Below are 27,757 nucleotides of genomic sequence, written 5' to 3' on the forward strand. Positions count from 1 at the left end.
AGCTGAAAAACAAATATGATGACCAGTAAGGCTCCATAGAAATGAGGGGAACTGCAGGATTGGGTGCTAATTATCTGAAGGTTTTGTTCACTCCAAATGAACCTTGATCATTATAAAAGACCGATCGTATGAAAGCATTGATTAGTGCGGCTTTAAACCTACGTTGACAAATTCTCGGCCACTCGGGGGCAGCAGAAACAAACTGTGAGCAAAAAAACCTGAGATATTAGCGACTTTAAAGTTGCCACAGTGGCAAACAGATGCCTATTTACATATCCGGGTGATGCAGAGCAACATAATCTTTCCTTTAGAGTCGTGTTCTTGGAGGCTGAAGAGGGTGGTGAGACTGAACTGCAGGCAAGTTCAGTTTACTGCAAGCAGTAAAACCAAAAGACGAAGCTAAAAGACGTTAAAAACTGCACAGAGCTGACAATAACAGTTCAGTAAGTGACTGAACTATATTCCCTGTGGGAAAGCTTGCAGAGTAATATACTGTTCGGAGAGACCTCATACTGGGAGCTTTAGACGTCACCACTGAGCATGGCCATGGCCCCCTTCCAGTGTGTTTGGATAGTTTCCTCATGTTGTCTTCCTCCTGGACCATTAATGTGAGTGAACAGGTGGAGCTGCAGTTACACTGTGGAAATCCCCCCCATCGCCATGTTGCTTTAATAAGTAGCTATAAAAGTAGATCAACAAATGTTTGATGGACAAGGAATCCTGAGAGTGTTCAGTGGAATATTACATTACATTACAGAATATGATACAGGAGGAGTAACCGTTCAGGACATGGCTATGAGTAAATACTGAAATCTGTCTCTGGTTATGAATTATTAAGCCTCTCTGAGTTCAGCCATTCACAGTGTGGGTTGAAAAGTAGGTTAACTGATCTCATACACCATTAGGACTGATACATATGTGCACTTATTTTGTGGAGTTGGATGTTAACACTTGGTCGTGTTTCATTTAGTCAAACGTGTGCAGTCACAGTATAATCGGTGCTGATACAACTACATTGAATACAACTTCACGATCTATTCATCACCTGACATTTAAAGGTAAACAACAGTGAACAACATCTTTGCAAACCGCAGAACATTCAGTTTGCAAAGTCAGCTACACAAAAATCACTTTCAGTGCAGCGTATGAAATAGTTTTTACCTTTTAATACTCGTAGTTCTTAGTTTAAAACCAACAACTAGTTTCTGGATGTACAGGTAATGCAAAAAAGAAATATAATAAAGTAAAGAATATTAACTGTCCATGTATCAAAAATGAAAAAAACAATGGTAACTATGATTAGTACTGGAGTCCATTGGAGGAAAGTTATGATTCTGAAATTAATTCTGAATCATAATTCCCTTTTGTTGGAAATCTTAATGTTAATGTTGAATGACATCTTCATACATTTTTGGCTGCTGAAAAAAATAAAAACATGCACCATCGGGAAACAAAATGGCCCAAGTACTTTTTCCAACCTCCAAGTCTCTCAAAGTGAAGCCAATGCAGAATGTGTCTTAAACTTGCATGCAGAATGTGTCTTAAACTTGCATTCTTTCTAATGACCAGCAGGGGGCGACTCCTCTGGTTGCAAAAAGAAGTCTGGTTGTATAGAAGTCTATGAGAAAATGACTACTTCTCTCTTGATTTATTACCTCAGTAAACTTTGTAAACACGAGTTTATGGTCTCAATCTCTAGTTTCAAGTCTTCTTCAATAGAGCAGGGAATGCTTTAGAGCGTTGTGATGGACAGGTTGCTACCACGGCGTGGTTCGGTCTGGGAGTTATCCGTGTTTATGTCTTAGAGCTTAAACCCTTTCACAGTGTGTTTTTAGTTCATGAAAGTTAATTGTAACACTTTGGTTGCCTAACAATTTCCTTTTTAGCATTCGGATTTACTTAGCTCCTTCGTCTCGTGACGCTTCTGGTCGCCAAAAACCATGATGGTGACGGCCAAAAGGCCAAACTTAAGGCTTCAAAATACTGTAGTCCACAAACCAATGGGTGACGTCACGGTGACTGCGTCCACTTCTTATTTACAGTCTACGGTTATGCCGCTGTGCGCGCACACTGCAATGGCGGCCAACAACGCCCCTGAATGTTGCGGATGCAACCAGAGAAGAAGAGTAACATACTGTATGCTAAGATTTGTTAATAAGCAGGAATTTGTCCAAGCAAAGCTCTGTTGATTATTTTGTCATTTTGGGTTAAAATTATTGGTCCAATTAAATTTCTCTTCTCGGAGATGTACTGTGAATAAGGACCAGTCTTATTTGGATGCCATCGTGATTTCAATATTGATCCAAATGTTCGTGATTAACATTTTGACCATAACCGTGCAGCCCTAGCTGCAACCATGATTTATTTAGTATGAGTTATTACTGATGTACCTTTTACATACACTGCTGTAAAAGGTAGTGCCTTTTTAGACCTGGGCTTATATGAACCTCCATAGGTGTGAGAGCAAACTCTCAGCGTGTGCACTGTGCTATTTTGTCCTGAGCACAGCGTGCTGCTGTGTCAATTGAAATGTCAATTCTGCCTTTTCGTTTCCTTTTGTAGGGGAAAGTGTTCTCGAAATACAGAGTCGTTCAAAATGTACCATGTGATGACGTGACAGCATATTCAAGAATTTGTCCACCAAATGTATCAAATATTAGCAGCAGCTGATCGCGTCATGTACAACAGACTGTTATCTTTTATGTGTGTAGCAGTGTGGTGCGGCCATTAAATGCATCCTTTTGTAAATAGCATTTGCTTTGTGTAGTCGGCGTAAGCAGCCAGCAGCACATTTGCAGCGAGAGCTACCAGTGTTCCAGCGATGCAGAGGAGTGAGGAGGTCCCCGCGCAGCGATTCTCCCCTCTCCTCTGCCGACAACGCGACGTCTGCTCGTTACACCGGTTGAAGAACGAGACACGGGCACATGGGGAGGAATGGGGGGAAAAAATGAAAAACGTCAACCAATGCTGTAGAACGCTGATCTCAAGAGGGCTGGATCACTCCCACTGGTTTTTCTGCCTATCGGTGTGCACTGCCTGTGGGGTGGAACACAGCGGGGGAAGATGCTCACACTGTTGCTGGCTATTGTGTGGACAGTGGGGGCTCCCTCAGAGTGGATGATATGCATTCAACAGACGTGTCCACCTGCCGATGGAGATCTACGCTCTGTGCTTTCCAGAAACGGATCCTCTCGGAAGAAGTGCTGACTCTCTAAAGGTTGCAACTTGTTATATAATGGACCAAGTGCCTTCTTAACGTTTTTTTTGTCTTTGCATTTGATTGAGATGCTCTCACCTGCACGTCAGCAGACTTGCAGTAAATAACAAGTTGAATCTTTGACATCAAAGTCGGCATATTAATGGCTGATGTCTTTTGCAGAAAATGTCCTGATTTAGGCGTGTAGTAATGGCTCGGAACCCCCACTGTATTTCGGGGAATACCCTGCTGCTGAACGTAAGCCAAGGCAAAAAATACCTGTCGAGGACATACCAACAGTGGCCATAACAAAAAAATCCAGACCAAAGACAAGAATCAGGCAAGTGCTATTTCATGTTCTTTGTCAATCATAGCTCTATTTATTCTATACTGATTCATCTATTTGCTGTATGTAGAACGTACAAAAAAACTGCAAAATATTCAATGTTATGTGTCGACAGAAGCATTTCATCAACATCACGGCTCATCAACTGGCAGCACAGGGTTTTCTCAACTGACAGTGTCAGATGCATTGACAATAATTAAAGGAGATGAAGCTTATCTGTGCATCCTTGATCAAAAGGGAAACAGGCTGAGACCATTGTTACTGTGGAATATGAGCCAATAGAAACCAGCATTAGCACTCTGATTAGAAATCACAGAGCTCAAGACACCGCCAGAGCTTTGAACTAACTTCAAAGAATTTTGTTTCACTAGAAATGCTGATGTACTGTGATGCTTCTCAGACTAATGTTGCTCATATAAGGGGGGGGGGGGGGGGGGGCTTTGGAGAGTTTCTTATCGCGATTACGGGCTTCTTTATTATATGGATATTTTGAAACTAATAATATCAAAAACTGAAACATTTTGTAACGCTAATGCCTTAAAATAGAAGGGAGAATGTAGACGATGATTGAAAGATAAAACTTATTTTGTCACAACTGTTGTGGAATATTTCTTATGACTAGTCGGGAGAAGAAAGTGAAGGTTTTCAATCAATATAAAGTAAACAGAGTTTTGATGAACGATCAAAGTTTGTAAAGTCAATTTATTTGCTTGCAAGCAAAGAGAACAGTCTCACAGACACATTGCAGTGATCTGGAAGAGTGATCTACCCAACAGTCACAATGCATGGACATTTATGCTCAGCCAGCTTCCTGTTATCTGCTTAGCTAACAAGAATACACAAAGAACACAATAAAAGGCAGGTCATCCTTCGAGCCTTAGTATACTTCATTTAAGACAGTCAGGAAGATGCTTTATCTCCTGTTTACAAATCCCTTTGTTCACAGTCTGCCTTACAATAATCAGTTTAAACTCACAGCAGATGCTTCCTTTGAAGCCACTGTGACATTGTTAAAATGACCATTGCAGAGACAGAACAGACATTCTTTACCCTCACACATCATATGTGCATGCAAAGGTTTACGCCTTTACAACTTCAGATAATGCGTCTGCAAAGGAAGTAAAAGTATTTCAAACAGAGGATCTCTGTTACCCAAGGCCTCTCTGTGTCTCTGTCTTACGAAGAAGAAAGAAACAGTGCACAATGATAACAGATAACAAGACACCTGGATACTAAACTAATTAAAGTCATCTACTGAAACTACAGTTTGGTGTCTGCTCTTTTAGGACTTACATTCTTTAAACCTTCACATGAGACTATGACATATTTTCCCATTACACAACAGAGAGGGCAAAACTAAGACATTGCGATGGTAAAGTGTAAATCTCATTATGGAGGATGTAACTTGAGCTATATGGTTTTCTGTAGGGTTACAGTGACAGGTTTATGAGCCACACTATTCTGGGAGTATTGTGTGACATACATTCAGTAATGCCCCAATGCAATCACTCACTGCCATCATAGCACCGTCAAGCCACTAACTAATGAAGCTGTGTGATGTCTAATAGCATCCTCTTCTGGATGCTTACTACTCAAGGCGTGCGCAAGTCGGCGCTGACAAAATCCAAACCTTCCTCTATGATTTAATGAGATCTCTCTAATTAGAAATGCAATAGCGTCCACCTTTTCTTTCAACAAAAATTCATCAAAAGAAGTTCATCACAATCACCTTTTGTGCACCGTTCTTCGAACAACGTGCATACCAGAATCTTAGAGGTAGAAGCTGGGGTTTGTCTGATGTAAAATGTTGTCAATCAAATTTAGTGCATTACATTCAGTGTCTTTGAGATATGTTTTGAATCAAGTCCCGAGGAAGAGCTCTAGGCTTTAAAGCCAATTGTTGTTTAAGCCAAACCATGGAATTAAAACTTCAGGGTCTATCATGAGGTGCAATTTGGCCCAAAAATACATTTTTCCATTGACTTACATTGGGAAAGTCTGTAAATCAGCAGATCATTACTTTTTTTGTGAAGTAAATCAACTTCCAAGTACGAACCTCAAATCATTATGTCTTAAAAATTGGATAATGGGGAGTCCCTCTTGCCTCACAGCAAGAGGGGCTCGGTCTTGATCCCAGGGTTGGGTGGCCCCCCTGTATGCAAGCTCTCCACATGGCAGTGTGGATAGGAACTTCTGTGTGAAAGTGAGCGTTAATGATTGTCTGTATCAATGGCGATCTATGTTCTTTTGTCTATCTATGGATGAGCGTTTAAAGATAATGGATGGAAGTTGGAAAAGTGGAAAAAATTGTCGAATCCTGTAGTAATTTCTCTCATTTCAAATAATTTCCCTGAACTGCTGTTCATGTGAGCAAAAAAGAGCAGTTGGGAGGCTGAGTTAAAGGAACGGTTAGTGTGCATGCTCTATAGGCCTCATGGATGGAAGAGCCGATTCATTTTATACCCCCCGGTCAAACTTTGTCTGCTTCATACGCCACTGAGCGACGTTCCTGGGAATGAACAGGGCCCCGCCTCCAACGCTGTGTCCAGTTCTCTTCATACATCCATGCGTTGGATGCATTTTCTTCCTCAATCATTTGCAATGCAAATTTTTATGCATATATTTTTCCTGGCGCATTGCTTGTTTTTGTTTGCACATTACCACCATCAACTGTGGTATAGAGTTAAACCTTGGGCAGAAATATCTATGGCGTAGCCTGTGTGTTTGTGCATGTACAAATGAAACTGGTATGAAACGGAGAGTGCTACTAGTGGTCCACAAGACTAATGCAGTGTCCCAATTCCATACATCTGTACATGTATACTACATATTCATATATATAGTGTACCACTTTGCACTTAGTATATTGGAAATACATAAACTTAATAAATATGTTTAACTGGAAATTATATAATACTTGCGACGTCGGATGTCATTAGAATACATTAGCTGGGAACCACGAATATCTGTGCTAAATTTGATGCCAATCCGTCATGTAGATGTCGAGCTATTTCATTGGATAAGTGAAAACTTTGTCCTGGCACTAGATTAATCGTGATGGATTACCATTGTCATCCCTCGAGCCACACCACCAGCATGGCTCAAAACTAGTGTACCTTTTAATTAAATGCTGTGTATACCCAGCCCTGTTAAACTTGGCACTTTCATGTAGCATGTTCAGTGTCACCTAAATTCTAGCCTATAAATCAATATAATGACTGTTCTTTTGGAGATGTTGCAGCGAGATAAATACTTAAACATGAACTTTTGTGATCATAGAAATGGTTAATGTAATGTACATTTCTTGTAATTGTTTTGGTTTTTGAACGCTGCTTCAGTACTTTAGATTTGGACAAAATCTAAAGATGCTTGTGAGTGCTTCGTGGCGGCAGTTGTTAATTATGTTATAACGGTGTAAAAAATCGTATATATAGTGTGTACAACAGACTCTTTAAGATATATAAAACATGTGTAACTGCTTTATTATAATTGTAGGTGCTATTCTGGGAAAAGCATTGCATTGAAAACGTCCAAGAGAGATTTATTTTGAAATGTTCAATGTTGTCATATGATTTAGATATTGCATGACTGTGCAATTTATGTAGATTTATTAGCTTTGAGTAACATCATGAGCTTGCCACACACACGAGATGTAAGGTTTTGGTCTTTGTACTGAATTCATACGAACAATCCCAGTATTTCTCTATCGTGCTCAGAATGACCAACATAATCCTATTGTGTTCTCTTACTGCAAGGGAACAACAGATAGCCTCTGTTTTTTATTTTAATTCCACCTACTGTGAAGCAAACACCCCATGAGAGCCGCTGGGATGCCAATGACTCAATAGCGCTTTCTATTTTGAGTTCTACCGATGACTGAGTTTTCTCTGTCTGAGGAATATCTCCATATCTTTCAGATGGTACAGCTGGAACAAGTTTTTATGTTTTAATAAAAGGGATCAAATGGAAAGAATAAAGTTTTCAATTGAAACACTGAAACACCTCTATTTATCTTGCTCCAATGTATTATATTCCCTTCCCCAATATTAACTTGCAGATACCAATGAGAAAATGATGAAAGATAAAGACTGTACAAATTTAGTACATTTAGCTGAGATGTGCTAATGAGACCCGAGGGTGGCAACATTTCATGTTAATGGTGTTTAGTAAAATTGAACAATTAAATTGCAAATTTGTGTAGACGGTGACATCTCAATTGTGCATAATGTTTGGACCATAATCCCAGCTGTGGAGAAATACAGTTAAAACAGTCAAAATATATCATAATATGCATTTCAAAAATGGCACATCAAAGATTAAATTAACCTCCTTCAACTACAAGCTTAGTTTTCCATTGCATTACACCTCATCTCTTTTTGATTATGACCGTCATAATCAAATAGACATCACTGAAGTGAATAAGATAATGTAGTCTATTGCTTCTTTTATTAATAACCGTGTGCTCTCTCTTCTTCTGCTGCTGCAACAATGGAAACATGTCTTCAACTAAGGCTAATAGATTGTAGAACATTTAATTTTGTAAATAATTTATACTATGAGGGATTCTCTCGGCACTTTTATTCCAAGTACTGTTTAACTTGCACTATTTTCTCAACCAATAGTGTTCTCAGGTAAAATTCTAATTCACTAGGAAATCATTTTTCATGGTTTTATATGTTTTTTCAGATTCCGATACAGAGGATGAAGGTGAGCAATTTGAGACCAAAGAAGATAGCGGGGATGTTGAGGACCAGGCTGTGCATACAGGTATCCACTGTGTTTCCGGCTTGCAATTATTCCCTTAGAGAATCATGGATTTTCTTTTATACATATTTTATTAGAAGTAACATTGGCATTTATTTGGAGTTGCATTTGTGTCTACTTGATGAATATAAGGTTAACCCTCCTTTTAGACCTGTTATGGAAACACTGGCTCTTTAGCTGCTAATTGCTCCATGTAGTCGCTAAGTTTGTTTGTCTCGGTTTGGTGCTTGGTTGATAATAAACAGTTGGTAGAACAGAGCTTGCATTGGCTGAAAACGAGGCTGGCGAGAGTCGCACTTGCATGCCTGATAACCAAAACAATGACCAGCTTACATTTGCTGTGTTTCATAGTCAATGCAGGAACCCAATGGCTTACCTGTACAATATGTCATATCTCCTCTTTACATGAGATGCAGTGATGGACAAATGTGCAGAAGATGACAGTAGAACACATGGACGTGAGGATCACTCTAACACAACCAGGCAAGAAAGAAACATGCAAATAACTCTAGCAGTTTATAAAAATAAAAAAACACCTCAGTGTAATGATTGTATTATTGGACTCAAATTCAATACAATACTCAAAAGATTGTGAATTAGTAACAACCTACCGATTCCAACAGATTTTGCTTCAAATCCTTTATTTCAGGAGCCCGTCAGAGAACTTTTCAAGAGAATCTCCACCACAAGCCCTCCCACCCCCATCCCCAAGGCTCGTCAAACGTCCCTCCACCTCTCCAATGCCAAGTCGCTCCGGTTCAACGACACCTCTCAGCTTGCGGAAAAAAATTGTTGCGCAAACTGATTACCAAGACACAGTGCCTGGGGAGTTTGAAGAAAAGGTCAGGCAGCCCAAATCCGTCACCCAAGGTAACACCCAGGACTCCCGACCACAGACTCCATTGAGCGAGTACTCCCGGAAAGAATTTACCCTCAGACCATCCCCAAAGCTTACCAGGGCAAGCTCAAAGGTTTTTGAGAAGGTTCGTGGATTAGAAGAGCGGAGACGGAGCCTTGATATTCCAGAAGGTTCCATCTCGGGAGGGTCCTGGGCAGGATTCAATCGTGCCGGATCTGTAGATTCAGATGATGGAGGAAGCCGGCTCGGCATCTCTCGAGAAAGTTCAAGGGAAGACCTAAGGGAGGCTTTGAAAGAGGATGCCGCTGAACGAAGATCTATGTTTAGACAGAGAGCCGCTTCGCTGGAGGAGAAACCTCGCTACTCCCAAAAAGTTCAAGACATTGAGAACAAGTTCACCGAGGAGCTCCAGCGCATTAAGAAGCTTGTTGGTAAACCTCACATGAAGAAGTCGTTTTCAACTGAACAGCTCACTCTAAAGAGCAAGCAGCGCCTGCCTTTAAGGAAAATTGAACCTATTCCTCCACAAGTCCTTCAAAAGCTCCAAGAAAGGGAACGTGCCCAGTGGGCAAAGGAACAGAGGGAAACGGAACATAATCAGCAACCAATGCAGCAACAACATCAAACACGGCAAGAACAGTATATGTCCCAACCCCAAAAGACAGCAAGCAGTGGTTCAACAACCGTAACAGTCAGTAGATTTGGAGAAGTTGCAGGCACCCCAGAGTCCATGCAGTTATCCGACTTACCAGGACAACGATCAGTGAGAGAATTAAGTAGGGTCAGTCCAGTAACGGAAATCGTTCAGAGGTCATCATCACCAGCATTATACCATCAACAAAGGGAAGGTTCGCCAAGCAGGAATGTTGCTGAGATGACGTTACGCAAGGTTGAACGAAGGCCACCAAGTCCGCTTGTGCAAAGGGTCTCCCGAATGCAAGAATCCCCGCACATCCAAGAATCTCTTTTGCAAAAGTCACAAAAGGATGAAACTTCGGGGAGGAAGACGCCAATAGAAGTAGCACAAAGAAAATTTGAAAACAGACCCGAAAGTCCACTGGTACAAAAAAGGGTGGTCATTGTGCAAGATCTTCCTCCTCAACCACCCTCAAAACCCCCAAGGATGTCACCAGTCACCCCAACAGAGGAGAGAATGGAAGTGGATCAATTTAAACCGGCCTCAAAGATAAGAATCCCCGTGATTATTGTTGAAGATGAAAAGATGGACGAGGATGTTCATGTGAAGACAAGTGAGCCTCAGCAGATAACTGGTAGTGCCAAAGAGGGACGACAGCTGAAGGCCAAAGGAAAGAACCGTCGCCCTCGACCCTTGTCTCCAGAGTTAGGTTGGATTTGCTGTGCTTCTTTCATTTAGCTTTCTGCAGTAGTGTAAATTCCCAGTCTGCTTGCTTTTCATGTTTAATCAACCTATTACTCATTCCCTACTAGACGGGATTTTCCTCTAATTTGATCACTGGGGAAAAAATGGCTTCAGGCTTGTCTTTTGTCAAACTGTGCAGATTCGTCAGATGATTCTTATGTTTCTGCTGAAGAAGACCCAATGGAGGCCCCTGTCTTTGAGTTTCCCCTGCAAGATACCGTAGCATCTGCTGGTGCCGATGTGCTACTGAAATGCATCATTGCCGGCACCCCAATTCCTGAAGGTAACATGTTGGGTTTTAACAACTAAAACATTCACAGGTAATTTTGAATTGTAAATTGAAGCAATCAATACAAAAATAACATTATTTGTCTTTTCTGTGTTCTCTGTTGTAGTTACCTGGATGAGAGAAAACACAGAAATCACCGGCAATGCAAACTACGCAGTCAAAGTGGAGGGGGAACGACATACTCTGCTCATCAAATCAGCTAGAATAAGTGATGGTGGAAAATACTGCGTAACTGCTGTTAATCAGGTGGGCAGGGCGTCCAGCAGTGCCACCCTTATAGTCAAAGCAGGTACGTTTGACTTTGGGGATATCATATGAAGTTGAAATGAGTATTTACAGTAACTGTTTTATTAGTTATCACCATTGAAATATACAATTAGTCTGCCCATTTAACATGAAGTTAAATCTGAGCGGATGTAAATCTAGTATATTTAAATCTGCGATGTTAACAATTCAAAATTAGGTTTTTTATCTCTTTCACAAACTAAAGCCCCAGGTTGATGGATGGGGCTTTAGTTCCATGGCGCTAGGCTAATGTTTAACCAGGATGAGAAAGAGCTCTCATCCACTGCACCAGTGAAGTAGGAAGCGCGCAGTAGCAGTAAATGTCCCAATGTTAAAAATATCTTAATGGAAACAGAACGTGAGGTTTGAAAAAATCCTCAAGCAACACATTAAAAAGATAAGCCTGAAAACATTGTGAAATACTTGGTTTTTTTAATCTCCACAATAAAAATAAATTGACTTTACATGTATTTTTTTTTTTTTACATACAAAAAATGTAGTCGTTCATACAAAGTCCTGCTTGATCTACATCATAATATGATACAAACATTTGCCTTCATTTTAACAGATCAAGCAGGACATCAGTGTAGTACAGTCAAAAATGTAATAGGACATTATTTAAAAATACTTTACATATTCAAAAATAGGCCAATGTATCGAACAATAATTTATAATTTTCAAATCTCTTATTCTCCACCATTCTCCATTGTGTTTCAGCTGATTTCTCTCCTGCTCCCTTTTCATTATCTCACTGAGCAAAATGCCTGTGCCATATATTCCAGCTGAACAACCTCACTTATAGTTACCATAGTAACTCAGAGTCGAAACTGAACCTATAAATTGCCCACTGAGGCTCACTGCCTCCACTCACTGTGAATCCACTATTGTTTGGATTTCACATTTGACATCTCAGAATTTAATTACATTTTAACTCCTCCAGCTCTCCTGTGTTCTTTTTGAGCTCATTTGTTTGCGAGCGGGATTGTCTGATTGTCTGAAACTAAACCCCGACACACAATGTGACCTCGTTGCTTTTACAGAGTCTGTGCAGGAGCCAAAAGGGAACCTGGGTGTGCCCAGGGACATCAGCAGCCCTATTACATCTGATGAGGAGTATCTCAGTCCCCTGGAGGAAAGCATGGATTTCGGAGGGCTTGAGCTCAAGCGAACTATTGACACACGATTCAGGAAACCCCCTGCATTCCTGGTGAGACTGTCTAGAGCTCGGTCTAAACAGATACCTAATTGACGTTCCCTTTTTTAGAGAATCACTTTTATATTTTCAGCATTGACACATACTCAATTGCATTTTTGACTGGTTTGTTGCAATATATTGCATCAAAATGTTTAATGTACAGGGTGTACAGAATCTATCAATTTGAATTCTCCTGTATGAACGCATTGTCCACTGTGTGGTCATCCCATCAACACATCCGTCAAATAAAAAATGCAGGTAGAAAAATGCATCTCTCAGCTTCTAACTTACATTACATTTCAAACAGGTAACAATGAGTGATCAAGCTGTCATTGAAGGACAGGAAGTCACCATCGCTGTCCGAATAAGTGGACAACCCAAACCCATGCTCTATTGGTAGGTCCCCCCCCCACACACACACACTTCATCAACCCACTTAGACTCATCGCTTGCATGGAAAATGGAAAAGTAGTTTATCTGTATCACAAACCGTGGGCATGCCTGTTTGACTGCATAGTTTGTTCTGGAGCATGCTGCTTTATTGCATCAGTTAAAGGAAGTGGAAGATTAATGTTTACTGCTCACCAATCTCCAGGCTGACAGAAAGAGTCTTAATAGGGAAAGGAGGAGAATAACATGCTTCCCCCCATTTACCATTGAGCTGCTCAGGGCCCAGAAACACAAATGTCTGGCTGAACTAATGAGCTCTGAGACAACAATCTGGAATTCTCATGCAATGCTCAGGCGGTCCAAAAAAAAGAGCCACATCGGATTGAAGTTCCTGTTTGTAGAATACTCCCTTATATGTTTTATGAGCCAGTGGTTTCTTCATTGCAGTTGTTAGCTATGACACCAGCTTGGAATATTCCATATTTTTCTGACTGCCAGCAAATCCAATGAAAAAGACCAAAGCCTGATATGTTATTGTCGTGGAACTTCTCTCTGTTAACTGGGTGACATGTTCCTTCATTTTCTCGAGCATGGGCACTGTTGTTGACTTTGAGTTAATCCCACATGCACCATCCTGCTGCTGTAAATACTCACTGGTGCGCCATCTTTGGTGTTGAATTAAAAATACTTTCTCACACTTCTCAGATGGTCTGGTGTCATCCAGTTGGCACGGCTTATTCGTTTTCTCAATTCTGAACAACATTTTACTGTATTTTACTGATCAGGCAGCCGGGCATGCACTGTTGCTCACCAGTTGCTTTATCAGTAACAAGGCATGTAGACGAATGTCAGACAAGCGGTGCACTGGAGCGCAAGGCACGGCCTGTTGCGTCTAAGTTGAGCATTTTGAATTTGAACAAAACGTTACAAGCCTTAGCACTGCATACAGAGAGGGGGGGGGGGGGGGCAGACGGGACCAGAGCGCAGCGGTCGAGCTAGCAAGTCAGAAACGCAAGCAGGCAGTCACTAGTGGAGAGCTAACGTTAGCTACAAGCCATGAAGAGTCACAAAAACAAACGGATTTAAATGTGTCAGGCGATCGTTTAGTATACGGCAGACTAAGCTACAATCAACAGCAGTACACATGACCTTTGACTTCCTTCTTTGGCTTGTAGGTGAAATTACTGTTTGTGTCAACGGAGTCTGGTGGCTTTGACAAGAGAATCGTTGGATATAATGGCCTCACTGTTAAGGGCTCATTGGAAAGGGCTGTCTAACAGCAAGGATAATATTCTATAATATAGCATACACGTAAACTGAAAACTCATTTTCTTCAGGTGGGCCTTTCTTTTAGGTGTCTAAAATATGTTTTGCTGCCCCCGTCCACAGCAGCACATTGCTTAGCTTCCATGTTCATACTCCTGTCTGTTTCCCCAAACTAGAGGCGCGTCATCCACTGTAGGTAATACACTGACTATGGATAAGTACCTCATACTAACCCCACTTCAACCATCCCTTTTAATATGAGCGACAAGAATAGGCTGAATCACACAGGCAGGTCCTGTCATTGGAGTTAGTCATGACTCTCGAAAGACAATAGCATGAAAGGAATGTGCTAAACATAATACTGGCAGTCATGGATGATGTATCCCACCCTCCACCCCCTTCATACCAGCCAGAAGAGAGCTTGTGGTTGGAAAAAGTGTGCGCTTGGTCACCCCTCATCGCATAAATTAAGTTTTAAAAAAGCTCATGCATGATTCATCACTTGTTTTAACACACGGCAGGAATTGTTCCCTTAAACTCTCCTCTTTTGCAGGCTGAGGGACAGAGTTACGGTAAAAGCTGGCCCACGTCACGATGTGCGGGAGACAGAAGACGGCACTTTTGAAATGACCGTCAAGTCAGCACTGCGGTCAGACTCTGGGGTTTACACCTGTAAGATCATTAATGAGTATGGGACAAAGCAGTGTGAAGCAAAGTTGGAGGTAAAAGGTACGCTTCTTTCGAAATGCACAGGTGTTTGATGGTCCACATTTCACTCTCTGTTTTTGAAAATGGAGCAGTTTTTGATCAGGTTTTGTCGACTTAACAGTTTGCTTAGTTGTGACTGAATTGCTGATACTAGTTTACTTATTAATTAGGATATATACATTGATACCATAACCTAAAGTGAATAAAAACATAGATTCTGACCAGTAACTAGTCCAACCATCAAGTACCACTGAACAGCACTCTTCAGAAAATGTCCTTTATTTACACCCAGCACCACCAGTTGAGCCAGGCCTGGCTGTCATCCGCCCGGTCAGGGACATCACAGCCAAGGCTGGAGAGACGGTTCTGTTTGAATGTCATGTCATCGGACCGAAGGACACCGATGTGGACTGGCTTGCAGACGGGAAACTGATCCAGCCGGCGTTGCTCAACTGTAAAATGCACTTCGATGGAAGAAAGTGCCGGCTGCTGCTCAACTCCGTACACGAGGACGACAGTGGGACGTACGTGTGTAAGCTCAGCACAGCTAAAGGTATGTCTCAAGAATAAATATCGCAATATGTGTGATTTTAAATTAAAAGGAATTTACCTGTCTTCTGCTATTCTGAATACACATTTTTACTCTTCAGAGGAGGTGACCTCATGCGGCAAACTCAGAGTCAACCCATCAATTGAGCCTCTCTTCACTCGCAAGCTGGACGTTCTAGAAGTGATTGAGGGGCGCAACGCTCGATTTGACTGCAAAGTCAGTGGGACGCCGTCTCCTAAGGTCGTCTGGAGCCACTTTGGTAGGATTGTGCTTATCTGCTCTTGCGCAGAGGTGCATCACAGAACATCTTACATTTTGAGTGGCAATCCTTAAGATTTCCTGGTTGACTTGGCGACACCCTGTTTTACTGGTGATAACAGCAAATGTGGTTTAAATACTACAGGTCCCAGAATACTGGGGGCAGCAAAAAAGACTATTGTCAGCAGGCAATAATTGGCCTTTTTTTTTTTCTTTCATCATTCGGTGAGCAACAGTGATCTGATTTTTATGCTACATGCCTGCAAACGGCGAAAGTGAAAATAGTTGGTTACCTCTCTAAGAAGTTGGAGGATCCGATCCTTTGTGAAATACTCTATTCTTACTCTTCTTCTTTATATTTCTCCCCTCTTGTTATTTATAACGCACTTTAAGACTAAAGAAATATATAATACAAACCTTTGTTTCCCCCTTTAGATCATCCGCTTATAGAAAGTGAGGACATTCGTGTTCTTCGGGAGGGCGGCCGCCACTCTCTTTTCATTTCTCACGTGACCAATGAGGATGAGGGATTTTACACTGTCACGGCCTGCAACAGTCACGGCGAGGCAGAGAGCTCCGCCGAGCTTTACATACAAGAACCACGGCCAGCCATCTCCTCGCAGATGTAAGAGCGTGTTAGTCCTGTCGTGTGTTACATGGACTATTCTAGAATATGGTTTCTAAAATCTTTTCTTCCCTTTAGGGCTAAACTGGAGAAGATGCCATCAATCCCAGAGGAGCCAGAGGTTCCGGAGAACGAGGTGGAGCGTTTCACTATGCCTGACTTCATCAAACCCCTTTATGACCTGGATGTGATCGAGGGCAAGGAGGCTGTGCTCAAATGTAAAGTAGCCGGCTTGCCCTACCCCACCATCGTCTGGTTCCACAACGGCAAACGGATTGAGAGCACCGAGGACAGAAAGATGACGCAGTGTAAGAGTTTGAAAATGGAATAACATTCAGCCAAGGCTCAGGCCAACGTACCCGAGCCTTCACAAAGCAACGGTCTGAGCAGTTTATTTCAGATTCCTATAATTTGGTATTTATATTAAAAGTTAAAGTAAAATGAATATGTTAATCAAAATTAAAAGGAACTTAGGCACTTACATGAAGAAAAGCCAACTTTCTAAAAATGAATTGAGTACGTCTTTGAGCTGAATGAAACCCCATTATGACAGTATGTGATTAGATTAACACAGCTGTTCTGAGCAGCTAATTAGTTAAATCTCTAAACAGTCAAATTCAGACACTGTGACAATATCACGCTATTTCTACCTTGCTTCTGAGAATGGACAGTCAATACTTGCATAACGGCAAGAGTTTGCTTTTCAGACATTTTAAGCAATTTTACGGAATAACTTTTTCAGGTCAACAGTCTCATTTTCAAGGCAGGGACAGCATTTAATTTGACACTGTTGTGGTCAGCTAAGTCGCATAGAGACGCTAACGGGCCAGTACTACCTCCTAACCTTTCATCTCTGCTTCCTCCTGTAGTTCGTGACGTCCACAGCCTGGTCATCCGCTCTGTGTGCCACGCCCACGGTGGCGTCTACAAGAGTGTCATCTCAAACAAAGTTGGCAAAGCCACCTGCTATGCTCATCTCTATGTTACAGGTGATTTTCATTCTATTCTCAAAAAAAACCACATAGGGATTCAAACAAGAACCCCCCGTTTAAACAGATTTGCTCTGGCAAAAAGGCAGATCAGAAACATTTATGGACCTCTAATTCCATTGTGGTCATTTTCAGATATCCTCCCGGACCCTCCTGATGGGTGTCCAGTGATAGAATCCATCACTGGTAAAACCATCAACTTAAGCTGGAAGAAACCAAGGAGGCTGGACCCTTCAATTGGTACGAAAGAATGATATTCCGATTTGTTTTGTTCACCAGATCAAATAAGTACACTATATAAGGAAATATAGACAAAATTATTCAAAAAAGGGTTTCATTGTAAGCTTCCTGGAAGCGCAGCGAACAAAATTGTGTTTTTGTGACAAAGAAGTAGTTCCAACTTTCCAACCATTTTTCTTTTCAGATCCCAGCTCCCTGATGTATGCCATCCAACAACAAGCCCTGGGCTCCATCCAGTGGACCATCATAGCTTCTGGCCTGAAGGAGACCACCTACACCATCACCACCCTCTCCAAAGGCGTGCGCTATGCTTTCAGGGTCCTGACCATCACCTCCAAAGCCTTCAGCAAGCCCTCACCTACCACCGACCCGGTGCAGCTCCTGGACCGAGGTGCATTCAGGTTTTTCCAGAACATCCATTCATCCAGCCATCATCAGTGTGGATGGTTGAACCATTTAATAAACATTATCTGTGTGTACATTTGCTTTTAGGTCCCTATCTTCAGGAGGCTCCGGTGATTATTGATAAGCCAGATATTGTACATGTGATGGAAAACCAGTCAGTCACCATCACTGTCACCCTCAATCATGTCAACGCTGCAGTCCTCTGGAAGAGGTATCTATTAACATCTTCTATTCTTACATGAATGCATTTGCCTGTGATATCGTCTCCAGCATATACAGTATATATATATATAGGCATTGTCATGATTTTACATTTTCTTTTATTATCAATGAACAAATATGTAAAAGGCTCCACTCCAAGTGCTATCCTGCTGTCCTCCCACCTATAACTTGAACATATAAACCCTTCTCAACAGGAGAGGAGCGGTCCTCTCCAGCAAGCCAGGCCTGTACGAGATGACTATGCCAGACGATGACCAGCAAACGCTGAAGCTGCTCAAAGTGAAGAGTGCTGACATCGGAGAAATGGTGTTTGTGGCATCCAACAAGCACGGCAGCGACAGCTGCACCTTCAACGTGGAGATGGCAGGTAGGCAGCGGATTGATCTGTCTGTCCATTCATCCGTCTAAAAGCTAATGTAACTTGGTATTGTACCTTCGCAACTCTGTCCGCAGCGCCGCCAACGTTTGAAACTATCATGGAGGACTTGGACGTGTGTGCAGGGGAGACCCCTTGCTTTGCTGTGGTTGTGGAGGGCAAACCCATTCCCGACATTCTCTGGTTCAAGGTTTTTATCCATTTTAGCAATCAAAAGCAATTTAATAAGTGATCACCAAGATAAACCAAACTATACAGTAGGGTACACATTTTAAATAGAAATTTACAAAATCAGATAAAATTGCTTTATAAAGCTCAGAAGAACCAATGCCGAAACGTACAATATTTGCTTTCAGAACGACATCCTGCTGTCGGAGAGCAGTCATTACACATTCGTGTATGATGATAATGAATGTTCCCTGGTGGTCCTAAACGCTCGTCCAGAAGACTCCGGGGTTTACACCTGCACTGCCAGGAACTTGGCAGGATCTGTGTCCTGTAAAGCTGAGCTCACCATTCATGAAGGTGAGGGGTCAATCTATCGACGCCATTCAAAAAAAAGGTTTAACAGTCTCTTGGCTGCATGGCTAACAAGCTAAGTGATGGAACCAATGTGAACGTTCTGTCTTTTAATTATTTGAGTTCCTTTTGTCCAATTAAAACGTGCTCATTACTGCAGCCAAACGTAAGGAAGAGCCAATGGATGATGAGGAGACTATTCTGAGGAAGATGCGCAGACTGACTGACAACTATGACATTCACAAAGAAATTGGAAGGTAAGGCATTTTTAAACCCACATCTAAAATCCCATTGCAATATAATGATGCAAAAGGACCATAGTCTAACATTGGAAGCAGTTTTTATCTCATTAAGTAGAGTTAAATAGTGATGAACTAAGTTTTCCTCCTGATTTTTCTCCTCCAGAGGTGCATTTTCCTATGTGAAACGTGTGACCCAGAAGGCCGGCAAAATGGAGTATGCTGCTAAGTTTGTCTCCACACGGGCCAAGAAGAAGGCGTCTGCCCGCAGAGAGATGAACCTGCTCTCCAAGCTGGACCACGAGAGAATCCTTTTCTTTCAGGATGCCTTTGAGAAAAAGAATGCCGTCGTCATCATCACCGAAATGTATCCTTATTAGGCAGTTAAAACACAGAGTACACAAACAGCCTGGGAACGCAGGTGAAATGATATATGAATAAAAATGTTTGCTTTTTCACGTTCAATGTAGTTCTAAGTATTATGTTGTTCTGAAGTGCTTTTTCTTGTTAAAAGTTAAATAAACGCATATACATGCATACATACTGTAAATGTATAACAAAGCTAATTGTATAATGCATCTAAAGTCCCAGAAAGAATAGCCTTAATTAATCTTTAAAGATGCCACGAGGAGCTGCTTGACAGATTTACAAGGAAATCTATAGTTATGGAGTCTGATGTAAGTCGAGGGTTTTATGCCTGCACAGCAAATTTAACACTAATCGCACATTTCATCATCAATTTCACTGTAATGATCAAATGTACTGTATGTACTTTAATACTGGTATGTTTGTGTTTTGGAACCACCAGGTACGTTCATGTATAAGACAACTGCTTGAGGGCGTGGACTACCTTCATCATCAACACATTATACACCTCGACATTAAGGTGGATACTCATGGAGCCTCACTCTCCCACTCTTTCATCGTCTTCCTTTGGATATATGAAAAATATATATTCGAAATACATTTTTTCAAAACTGCACTGGAACAGTTTTTGGTTTTACATTTAGCAAATGATCATACAAGATGTATTCTGATGGCAGATCATGATAAAACTTTTTTTATTTTATTTTATTTCTTTTCTCAGCCTGATAACATCCTCATGGCGGACTCCCACGGTGATCAGATACGAATCTGTGACTTCGGCAACGCAGTGCAGATCACACCCGATGAGGCTCAATACTGCAAATATGGCACACCGGAATTTGTTGCACCAGAAATTGTCAATCAGACCCCTGTATCAAAAGCGACGGACATCTGGTAGAGTTTCTCTTGAATTTACAGTTTATTTTGTCTTAATACATCACCGTTTTCTAATTCTCTTCTTTATTCTCCCAGGTCAATTGGAGTCATTGCATATCTGGGGTGTGTAAAATATTTTTTCTTTATTTTCATCATAATTAAATGTATTCTAGGGTGCTGAATACCAATGTCTGTTTTCTATGTGTTTGCTGGTTCAGGACTACTCATAGGCTTGTCATTAAAATGTACGCGGTTGTTTCTTTTATCAGTCTGACAGGAGTTTCTCCATTTGCTGGAGAGAATGACCGCAGCTCCGTACTGAACATCAGGAACTATAATGTTGCCTTCGAGGAGAGCATGTTCGCTGACCTTTGCCGAGAGGCTAAAGGGTTCATCATAAAGCTGCTGGTAGCAGACAGGCTGTGAGTAACACTGCTGGATCTCTTCATCAAGATCTGTTTTATGTGAAATAATGATTGTGTGAAATACATCTGGACATTTAACTTATAGTTGCAACAAGCTATTCCGGAGATAATGTATATTGAATAAACAGGAGATATTATAGGACATATTTTCAGTCAATGTTGATGTCTGACATCACCCGGAATGCAATCTATACAGTTAAGGTCTTAAAGGTAAACACAGTGCATTGGAATGAGTAAACTGCTGCAAAATCAGATTGCAACAATCTTAGTTGAATGGATAAAGGTGTCCTTATTTTAACGCACGTCAGTCTTAACATAATTTGAAAAAACACACAAATACAAACCAAAAGTCAACAACAATGAGAGCTACATTCACTATTCTCAAGTTTTACCACAACATTTTCCTCACTGGCACAATAAATTGCTCCTTATCAAGTAAATAAAAAGATGAAATCGCTCATGTCAACGATTTTGTTTCAGTTTTAGATGCTTATCAGACAAACATTTGGTTGGATATTCCATTATTCTCTAGGCCCTGTCTGTAACTCTCATGTGGTCTTCCTCTGGTGCTTCTCATTCAACGTTGTTAAGACAGCACAGTTTATTAAGCTGGATAGTAGAACAGATAACAAATGTAAACATAAATATGACATATTTGTTTCTCTAGGAGACCTGATACTCAAGGATGTCTCCGTCACCCCTGGTTCAAGGTAAGACCAGGCCTGTGGTACTTCACACTGCAGTGTTAATCATCCACAACCTCTTTCTGCAGTCATTTTTATTTGATGATACTGAGCAAGGTCTCATTCCTCATTCCTTTTATTACATTTAATGTCTCTTCATTGCACAGACACTTAGCAAGGGGAAGGCCATAAGCACAGAGTCCTTGAGGAAGTTTGTGTCTCGCAGAAAATGGCAGGTGAGGGTTTCATTTCCTTTTCTGCTTCTATTTTGCATTAGACCCAGATTGCAATATTTTTTTAATTTATCATGTATCCACTTTTACAGCGTTCACTAATCGGCTATAAATCGAAAATGGTCATGAGGTCCATACCTGATTTGCTTAACGATTCCTCCAGCCATATCTCCATCGCCGTTCCCGGGCACCTTAAAGAAGGTTCACCTTTGCCGTCATCATCTTCAGATTCGGATGAAGACATTGATGAACTGCCATTCATTCCAATGCCGCTTAACATGGAATTTTCTGGATCAAGGATGTCACTTAATGACATCCAGACAAATGAGCAGGAAACAGGAAAGCAGGATGGAACAAGTAAATGGTCTGCGTCTCCTGTTCAAGCCCAGGAGGCTATGGAGTGTGACCCTAAAGAAATGGATAAAGAAGGCGTCGAATTAACCGCTAAAGGCCGCCTGCGGAAAAGGTCGTCACAGGACAATGACAGGGGTTCCTCAGATGAAGAACCACCAGCGGAATTGCCGCAAAAGTCGCAGCTGACTAGAAAACCCCTGCGAAGGGGTTCAAGCATGGAGTCAGACAAACCAGAGGGTGGACGACGGAGAGGAGAGCTAAGACGTGGAGGCTCCGCCGATAGTGCATTGCTGCTCCGGATTACACCCGAGGAAGGAGCTGGAGAAGCTAATCAAGAGGGCGGAAAGAGAGTTCTCAAGAAAGCTGTCTCTATGGAACTACCAAGAAGGAGCACCAGCCCAGGAACTGCCAAGATGAGTCAAGAAGACTACGCTCTCAAACTGGAGCTGATGCGACAGCGACTGCTTCGTGGTGGCTCTGTGGACAACAAGATGAGTGGACTGAGGGGACCTCTGTTGGAAACATTGGGAGTGGGAGATGAAAAACGCTTCTCTCGTACTGCTCGTTTGGGCCCACCCCCACTAATTAGAGCTGCATCCAGCGATTCTGCAATGGAGGAAGTTCCCAAACCCAAAGTTTTGCGCAAAACTGCTTCTTTCAGTCAAGGTGATTCAGAACCTATAGCTTTACACCGCCGGTCAGGAGCTCCCTTGGAGATTCCCTTGGCACGGGTAGAAGAGAGAAGGCTCAAGGAGGCTATATCTATGTCTGCTCTTACTGAGCAAATCAAGCTAGACTCCTGTCCGGTGACTCCCAGGGAACCTTCGCCAAGACCACCGACACCAGAGTCTGTTGTGCAGGAAAGTCTAACCAAAGCAGAAAGCGAGGAATCATTGATGGAGAAAGAGATAAAGCCTGATGAGACTATGAATGAAAAGATGGAAGGGCTGACTACAGATAGTAATTTTGATGAGAGATCGAGCACTAGTGGTTTCTCAGAGAAGGACATGAGCATATCAGAAGAACCAATGATTGAATCAGAGTATACGGGCCAGAGAATTCCTACACCTCCTCTTGTGGTCCAAAGCTCTGAACTAGAAGAGAAAATGGAGGAAGACGAAGGAGGAAATGAGAAAGATGAAAAAGAACAGATTATGAAAGAAGAAGAGGAAAGAATAGTCACTGATGCTGAATCAAATGCTGAAGGACATGTTGACGTTTCTGAAAAAAGTGCAGAAAAAGAAGTAGCTATGCCTGCTAAATCTTCTGATATGATCATAACCACAAACTCAGTCATGGTGAGACCAACACAAGAATATTCCCGCCCATCAGCAAATGTTGTGTCAACTTATGTGACACCCTCGCTTCCTGCTAAAGTTGTTCTTCCAGATGGAAGGACTTCAGCATATGCAAGTATTATGCAGACCATCATGGTCCCTGTAGTTCAGCCTCTCAATGACCAAGCTTTAGGCCCCTCTACACCCGTTGTTGCTCCAGCGAACTCGACCCCCTCAGTGTTAACTGAAACATTTGCGCCCACATCTCCATTTGCCAGCATGTCCTCTGCTTTACCTGGTCCACCAAAGCCAGCTACCACGTCAACCAATGAGCACCCTGCTGTGTACTCCAGGGTAGCGTCACCAGAAATGATGACAAAGGAACCCAGTCCACCATGGACTACCACACATTCCTCATCCCAACAAGAGCTCTCAGCAGGAGTTGACTTTGAGGACATTACCTCTGAAGAGGTCTTTGAGGCCCGCTTCAAAAAACGTGAGTCTTCCCTCTCAAGAAGTCTTAAATTTCTGTCACGGTCAAAGAATGAGGACAAATCCCAAGCGGCTTCATCAGACTCAACAGAGTCAGGTGAAGACATATACAGACCTGGGCCAATTGGTGCGCCATTGGAATTGGCACCAAGGAGACTTGAGGAGAAGTCGAAGTCAGTCCAGGATCTTCGTGAAGCTCAAAAGGACCAAGGCTTTATGAGAAGGCTCTCTATGCGCCTGAAGCGAGCTTCGTCAACTGAGCGCAAGGACGAAACGACCAAAGAAGAAGATACCGTTGGTTCAAGACATAGACCTTCTTGGACTCTCGGCCTTAGAGGGTCACAGGACAAGAAGGAAGTGGAAATGGATGGTGGAGGTAATTCATTGGTGGAACAAGATGAAAAGGAGCTCAAGAAACCTCATGAATCACCGGTCTTAGCAATGCGCAGGAAGATTGAATCAACGGTGGCTGGGATCTCCACAAGAATCCGCAGCTACTCAGAGGAAAGGAAAGCATCGGAGGACAAGGAAACCAAGAGGACACCCATTCTTTCCATGCTTCGTCGTGCGACATCAGAGAGCCGTGCTACGAAGGTTGCAAGTGTTCCTCAGAACCAGCTGGCATCTCAGGCCAGTAATGGTGCCTCATCAGAGTCTATAGACTCCATGTCCAGCCTAAAGTCAGAAACATCAAAGGGTATGTATGGCATATACCTTTATTTAAAAATATATACTGTATGTGAGTGTAATTGATAATGCTCTGCAACCATGACTATACAGTATATAGTCATGGTTGCAGAGCATTATCAATTACACTTTCTTAAATGCATGATGGTTTATTCATGGCGTCAATTGTTTTATTCTTGTAAAGTTGTGGAGGGTGAGCGCAGATCCCGCTGGGATCGATGGGGCCTAACCAGAGGGAGGCGAGACAAGACGGTATCACAGCCTGACATACCAACAGCAATCTCCAGAGAAAATAGTTCCCTACGTTCACACCAGTACTCCAGATTGGCTTCAGGTAAGTTACATAAGAGTGCACATGGGATTGCATGGTGTCAAGGGTATGGTAATTAGAGAGTAAAGCAAGAGTTTATACTTTATCGAGAGTTATATAAGAAGACCACTCTTGTATCCGTCATTAAATATAAGGCAAGAACCAACAGCCAGTTAGCTTAGCTTAGCAGAAAGAGTGGAAACTCTGATGTTTTTCTCATCACTGTGAGGTAGCCAGGCAACCAGAGGATATATCAGGAAGTGATTCCTCCCTAAAACCACGAGGTGTAGTTTTTAACCCTTGTTTTCCTTCTTTTTTTGCACTTCAATCAAACAAGATGTAACCTCTCCACCCAGGTGGATCTTGTTACCTTACAAACAGAGCCAGGCTACCTGTTTCCCCTTATCCACTCTCTCCACTGGCTTCTGGCTGTAGCTTAATAATTTACATATCGATATGAGAGTGATTTATCAAAATGTCAAACTGTTGCTTTAGGTTACCTTTCTTACATATCACATATCACATGATATACCAAACCATAACACATAGATTGTAGGGCAACATCAGTGAACACATAGCATTTGATTGGTTCGTAAATGTACGTGTGATGCCTTTGTTTGTCTTATACATATACCTCTTCATAATAATAGCAAAAATGAAGAGGGATAATAAACAAAACAACAAGGTTCCTAGCTGATCCTGGGCCAGACGTTGTTACGTGGTTCTAATAATGGTATGTCTAATGTCCTTTTCTCCCAGATTTCGCTCCAGTATTCCACATCAAGCTGAGAGATCACGTCCTGCTGGAGGGGGATCCAGTCACACTCAGCTGTCTGCCAGCAGGCAGCCCCCACCCACACATCACCTGGATGAAAGGTAAGGGTCTCTAATTTAAATACGGCAGTGTTACGGTCAGAATCACTTCTCTTGCTAGTTGCAAGAATTTACATAATTATTCTTAGGTGCACGAGTGCCGAGGCATAATGAACGCTTACATTGCATCTCTCTACGTGCTAACACGAATTACCCTGACAACAAAAATTGCATACAGTGCAAACAAATAGGACAGGAGATAAGATAAACAAATGACGTTCTTTATTACTCTAGCAACCTTAACGACCTTCACGTTAACGCTCATCATCGTTTTGATTCACGATAAATAATATAAACTTAAATCTTCATCGTTATATCTCACAATAAAAGACCATTTCATGTGTTTCCTCAGATAAGAAGCCCCTGGAGGTTGATGCCAGGATGAACATGATCGCCTGCCCTGATGGCCGGCAGCTACTGATGATCATGCGAACCACCAAAAAGGATGCAGGGGTCTATGAATGTGTTGCTAAAAGCCCCCTGGCCGCAGTGTCCAGCTCTTGCACAATATCTCTTGCTCGTAAGAACTGAGACATACATCACTTTTACGTCTATCTGTGAAGAGCAGTAAACCGTGTTAGTCGTCTTTTAAACAATATACAGTGTCCGTATATTGTACTGTACATAAATGACTACCGTAATGAGTACTGTTAGTCTACTGGATAGACAACAGAGAGCCAGGGAAGAAACTGGAGGGAAAGTGATATGTATATAATACTAATATATTTGTTTGTACAGGTCTGCCTAATCGTCCTGGGACCCCTGAAATACCTCAGAAGTACAACAACACAGCCCTGGTAGTATGGAGGCCCTCAGATACCATGGCCCCCTGCACATACTCTCTGGAGAGGAGAGCAGAGGGTCAGTGTTCACTAACAATGATTCAATGTTTTATTCACTTTTTTTAGACAGATGACCATTGTCAAAGGTCCACAAATGCTTTTTCGATCGATTTTGGTGGTTGGGTTGGGCGATATATCGATGTGCCTGGAGGGAAGCAGGGAAAGAGCCTGTAGAGAGCAAAAGAAGTGAAGCGCCAACGTGAGTTTATAAGTGTTCAGGTCGGAAACGCTTCTCGGAGATGCCAGGCTCCACTTCAAAATAGATTGTGAAACTAGCACCTACGTTGTTATCGGTATGTGTATGTACCAGGCATTAAGAACATCTAAGAACTCTCTTCAAAATATAAATGATCTCCTCTTGAATGTGAGACAAATTCACATTCATTCAATAAGTCAGTCTTTCAATAATAAATAAGTACAAACCATATATGCTGTGGGTTGCAACAGGAAGATTTATTAAGAATCTTTTTTTTTTGACCAAATCAGCTATGACCAGGCAACACACCTACTCTCATCAAACAAGTTAATACACAATATTATTCTTATGAAAATCAAATCAACGAGACCACATCATTAATGCAAACCATCTTAAGGTTTCTATGGCAACATGTGGGCTATGGCACACAGTGTTGAAGGTGAAGTAGTGAACTACTTGTTTCCGGCAAATTAGATTTAACAGCCTGAAACATAAATACAGCAATGAGACTTGGTTATAGAGAGGTGTTTGCATTTGATATAGAATAATGAAAAGTGTTATGTAATAGTACTATAAACCGGCTCTTAAATAACTTGGACACATGGATCAATGCTATTTTTACTCCCCCAGGTGAGACCAACTGGTTTATCGTGGCTACAGGCGCGGCAGACTGTTATTACAATGTGGCTGACTTGCCAGCAGGGGGCTCCTTCAGGTTCAGGGTGGCATGCGTCAATAAAGCTGGCCAGGGCCCCTACAGCAACCTGTCAGAGCTAGTGAGCCTGAGTGCTCCAGGTATGTATTTCCTCAAAGAAACTCTGTGAGACCTTTGGGCTGATTTTAGAAGAGGATGTCAAATATACAAATAGTTGCTTTCAATGTATTTATATTCTAATAAATGTACAGATGCACGTTGCAAATGTTTCAATCACATTGGACAATGTGCTGAGAGTGAAGTCTTTGTTGCAGATCTTCACATTGTATGCGTTATCCATTTTCATATATCAGATCAAGTCTTTGAGGCGTGTCCTCCCTCTCCTT

General features: G+C 41.9%; 1 protein-coding gene across 1 annotated transcript in view; it reads left to right on the top strand.

Annotated features, from left to right (window-relative positions):
- spegb (striated muscle enriched protein kinase b) overlaps positions 1–27,757 on the top strand; it is a 38,941-nt gene that overhangs the window by 4,453 nt on the left and 6,731 nt on the right. The window contains exons 2-35 of the mRNA XM_076105326.1: positions 8,229–8,309; positions 8,717–8,789; positions 8,956–10,511; positions 10,686–10,829; positions 10,942–11,124; positions 12,161–12,327; positions 12,623–12,711; positions 14,525–14,700; positions 14,972–15,232; positions 15,330–15,488; positions 15,923–16,112; positions 16,191–16,420; positions 16,982–17,101; positions 17,237–17,341; positions 17,526–17,732; positions 17,834–17,957; positions 18,163–18,335; positions 18,422–18,534; positions 18,701–18,869; positions 19,024–19,120; positions 19,269–19,469; positions 19,722–19,779; positions 19,911–19,988; positions 20,190–20,362; positions 20,441–20,467; positions 20,614–20,766; positions 21,437–21,479; positions 21,620–21,688; positions 21,778–24,505; positions 24,680–24,829; positions 25,565–25,681; positions 26,031–26,198; positions 26,417–26,539; positions 27,347–27,511. Of these exons, the coding sequence (XP_075961441.1) occupies positions 8,229–8,309; positions 8,717–8,789; positions 8,956–10,511; positions 10,686–10,829; positions 10,942–11,124; positions 12,161–12,327; positions 12,623–12,711; positions 14,525–14,700; positions 14,972–15,232; positions 15,330–15,488; positions 15,923–16,112; positions 16,191–16,420; positions 16,982–17,101; positions 17,237–17,341; positions 17,526–17,732; positions 17,834–17,957; positions 18,163–18,335; positions 18,422–18,534; positions 18,701–18,869; positions 19,024–19,120; positions 19,269–19,469; positions 19,722–19,779; positions 19,911–19,988; positions 20,190–20,362; positions 20,441–20,467; positions 20,614–20,766; positions 21,437–21,479; positions 21,620–21,688; positions 21,778–24,505; positions 24,680–24,829; positions 25,565–25,681; positions 26,031–26,198; positions 26,417–26,539; positions 27,347–27,511 (8,670 nt within the window). The remainder of the gene's footprint in view (positions 1–8,228; positions 8,310–8,716; positions 8,790–8,955; positions 10,512–10,685; positions 10,830–10,941; positions 11,125–12,160; positions 12,328–12,622; positions 12,712–14,524; positions 14,701–14,971; positions 15,233–15,329; positions 15,489–15,922; positions 16,113–16,190; positions 16,421–16,981; positions 17,102–17,236; positions 17,342–17,525; positions 17,733–17,833; positions 17,958–18,162; positions 18,336–18,421; positions 18,535–18,700; positions 18,870–19,023; positions 19,121–19,268; positions 19,470–19,721; positions 19,780–19,910; positions 19,989–20,189; positions 20,363–20,440; positions 20,468–20,613; positions 20,767–21,436; positions 21,480–21,619; positions 21,689–21,777; positions 24,506–24,679; positions 24,830–25,564; positions 25,682–26,030; positions 26,199–26,416; positions 26,540–27,346; positions 27,512–27,757) is intronic.

This window comes from Anarhichas minor, unplaced genomic scaffold, assembly GCF_050575085.1.
Source record: "Anarhichas minor isolate MPS153535 unplaced genomic scaffold, ASM5057508v1 ptg000004l, whole genome shotgun sequence".
Taxonomy (NCBI): Eukaryota; Metazoa; Chordata; class Actinopteri; order Perciformes; family Anarhichadidae; genus Anarhichas; species Anarhichas minor.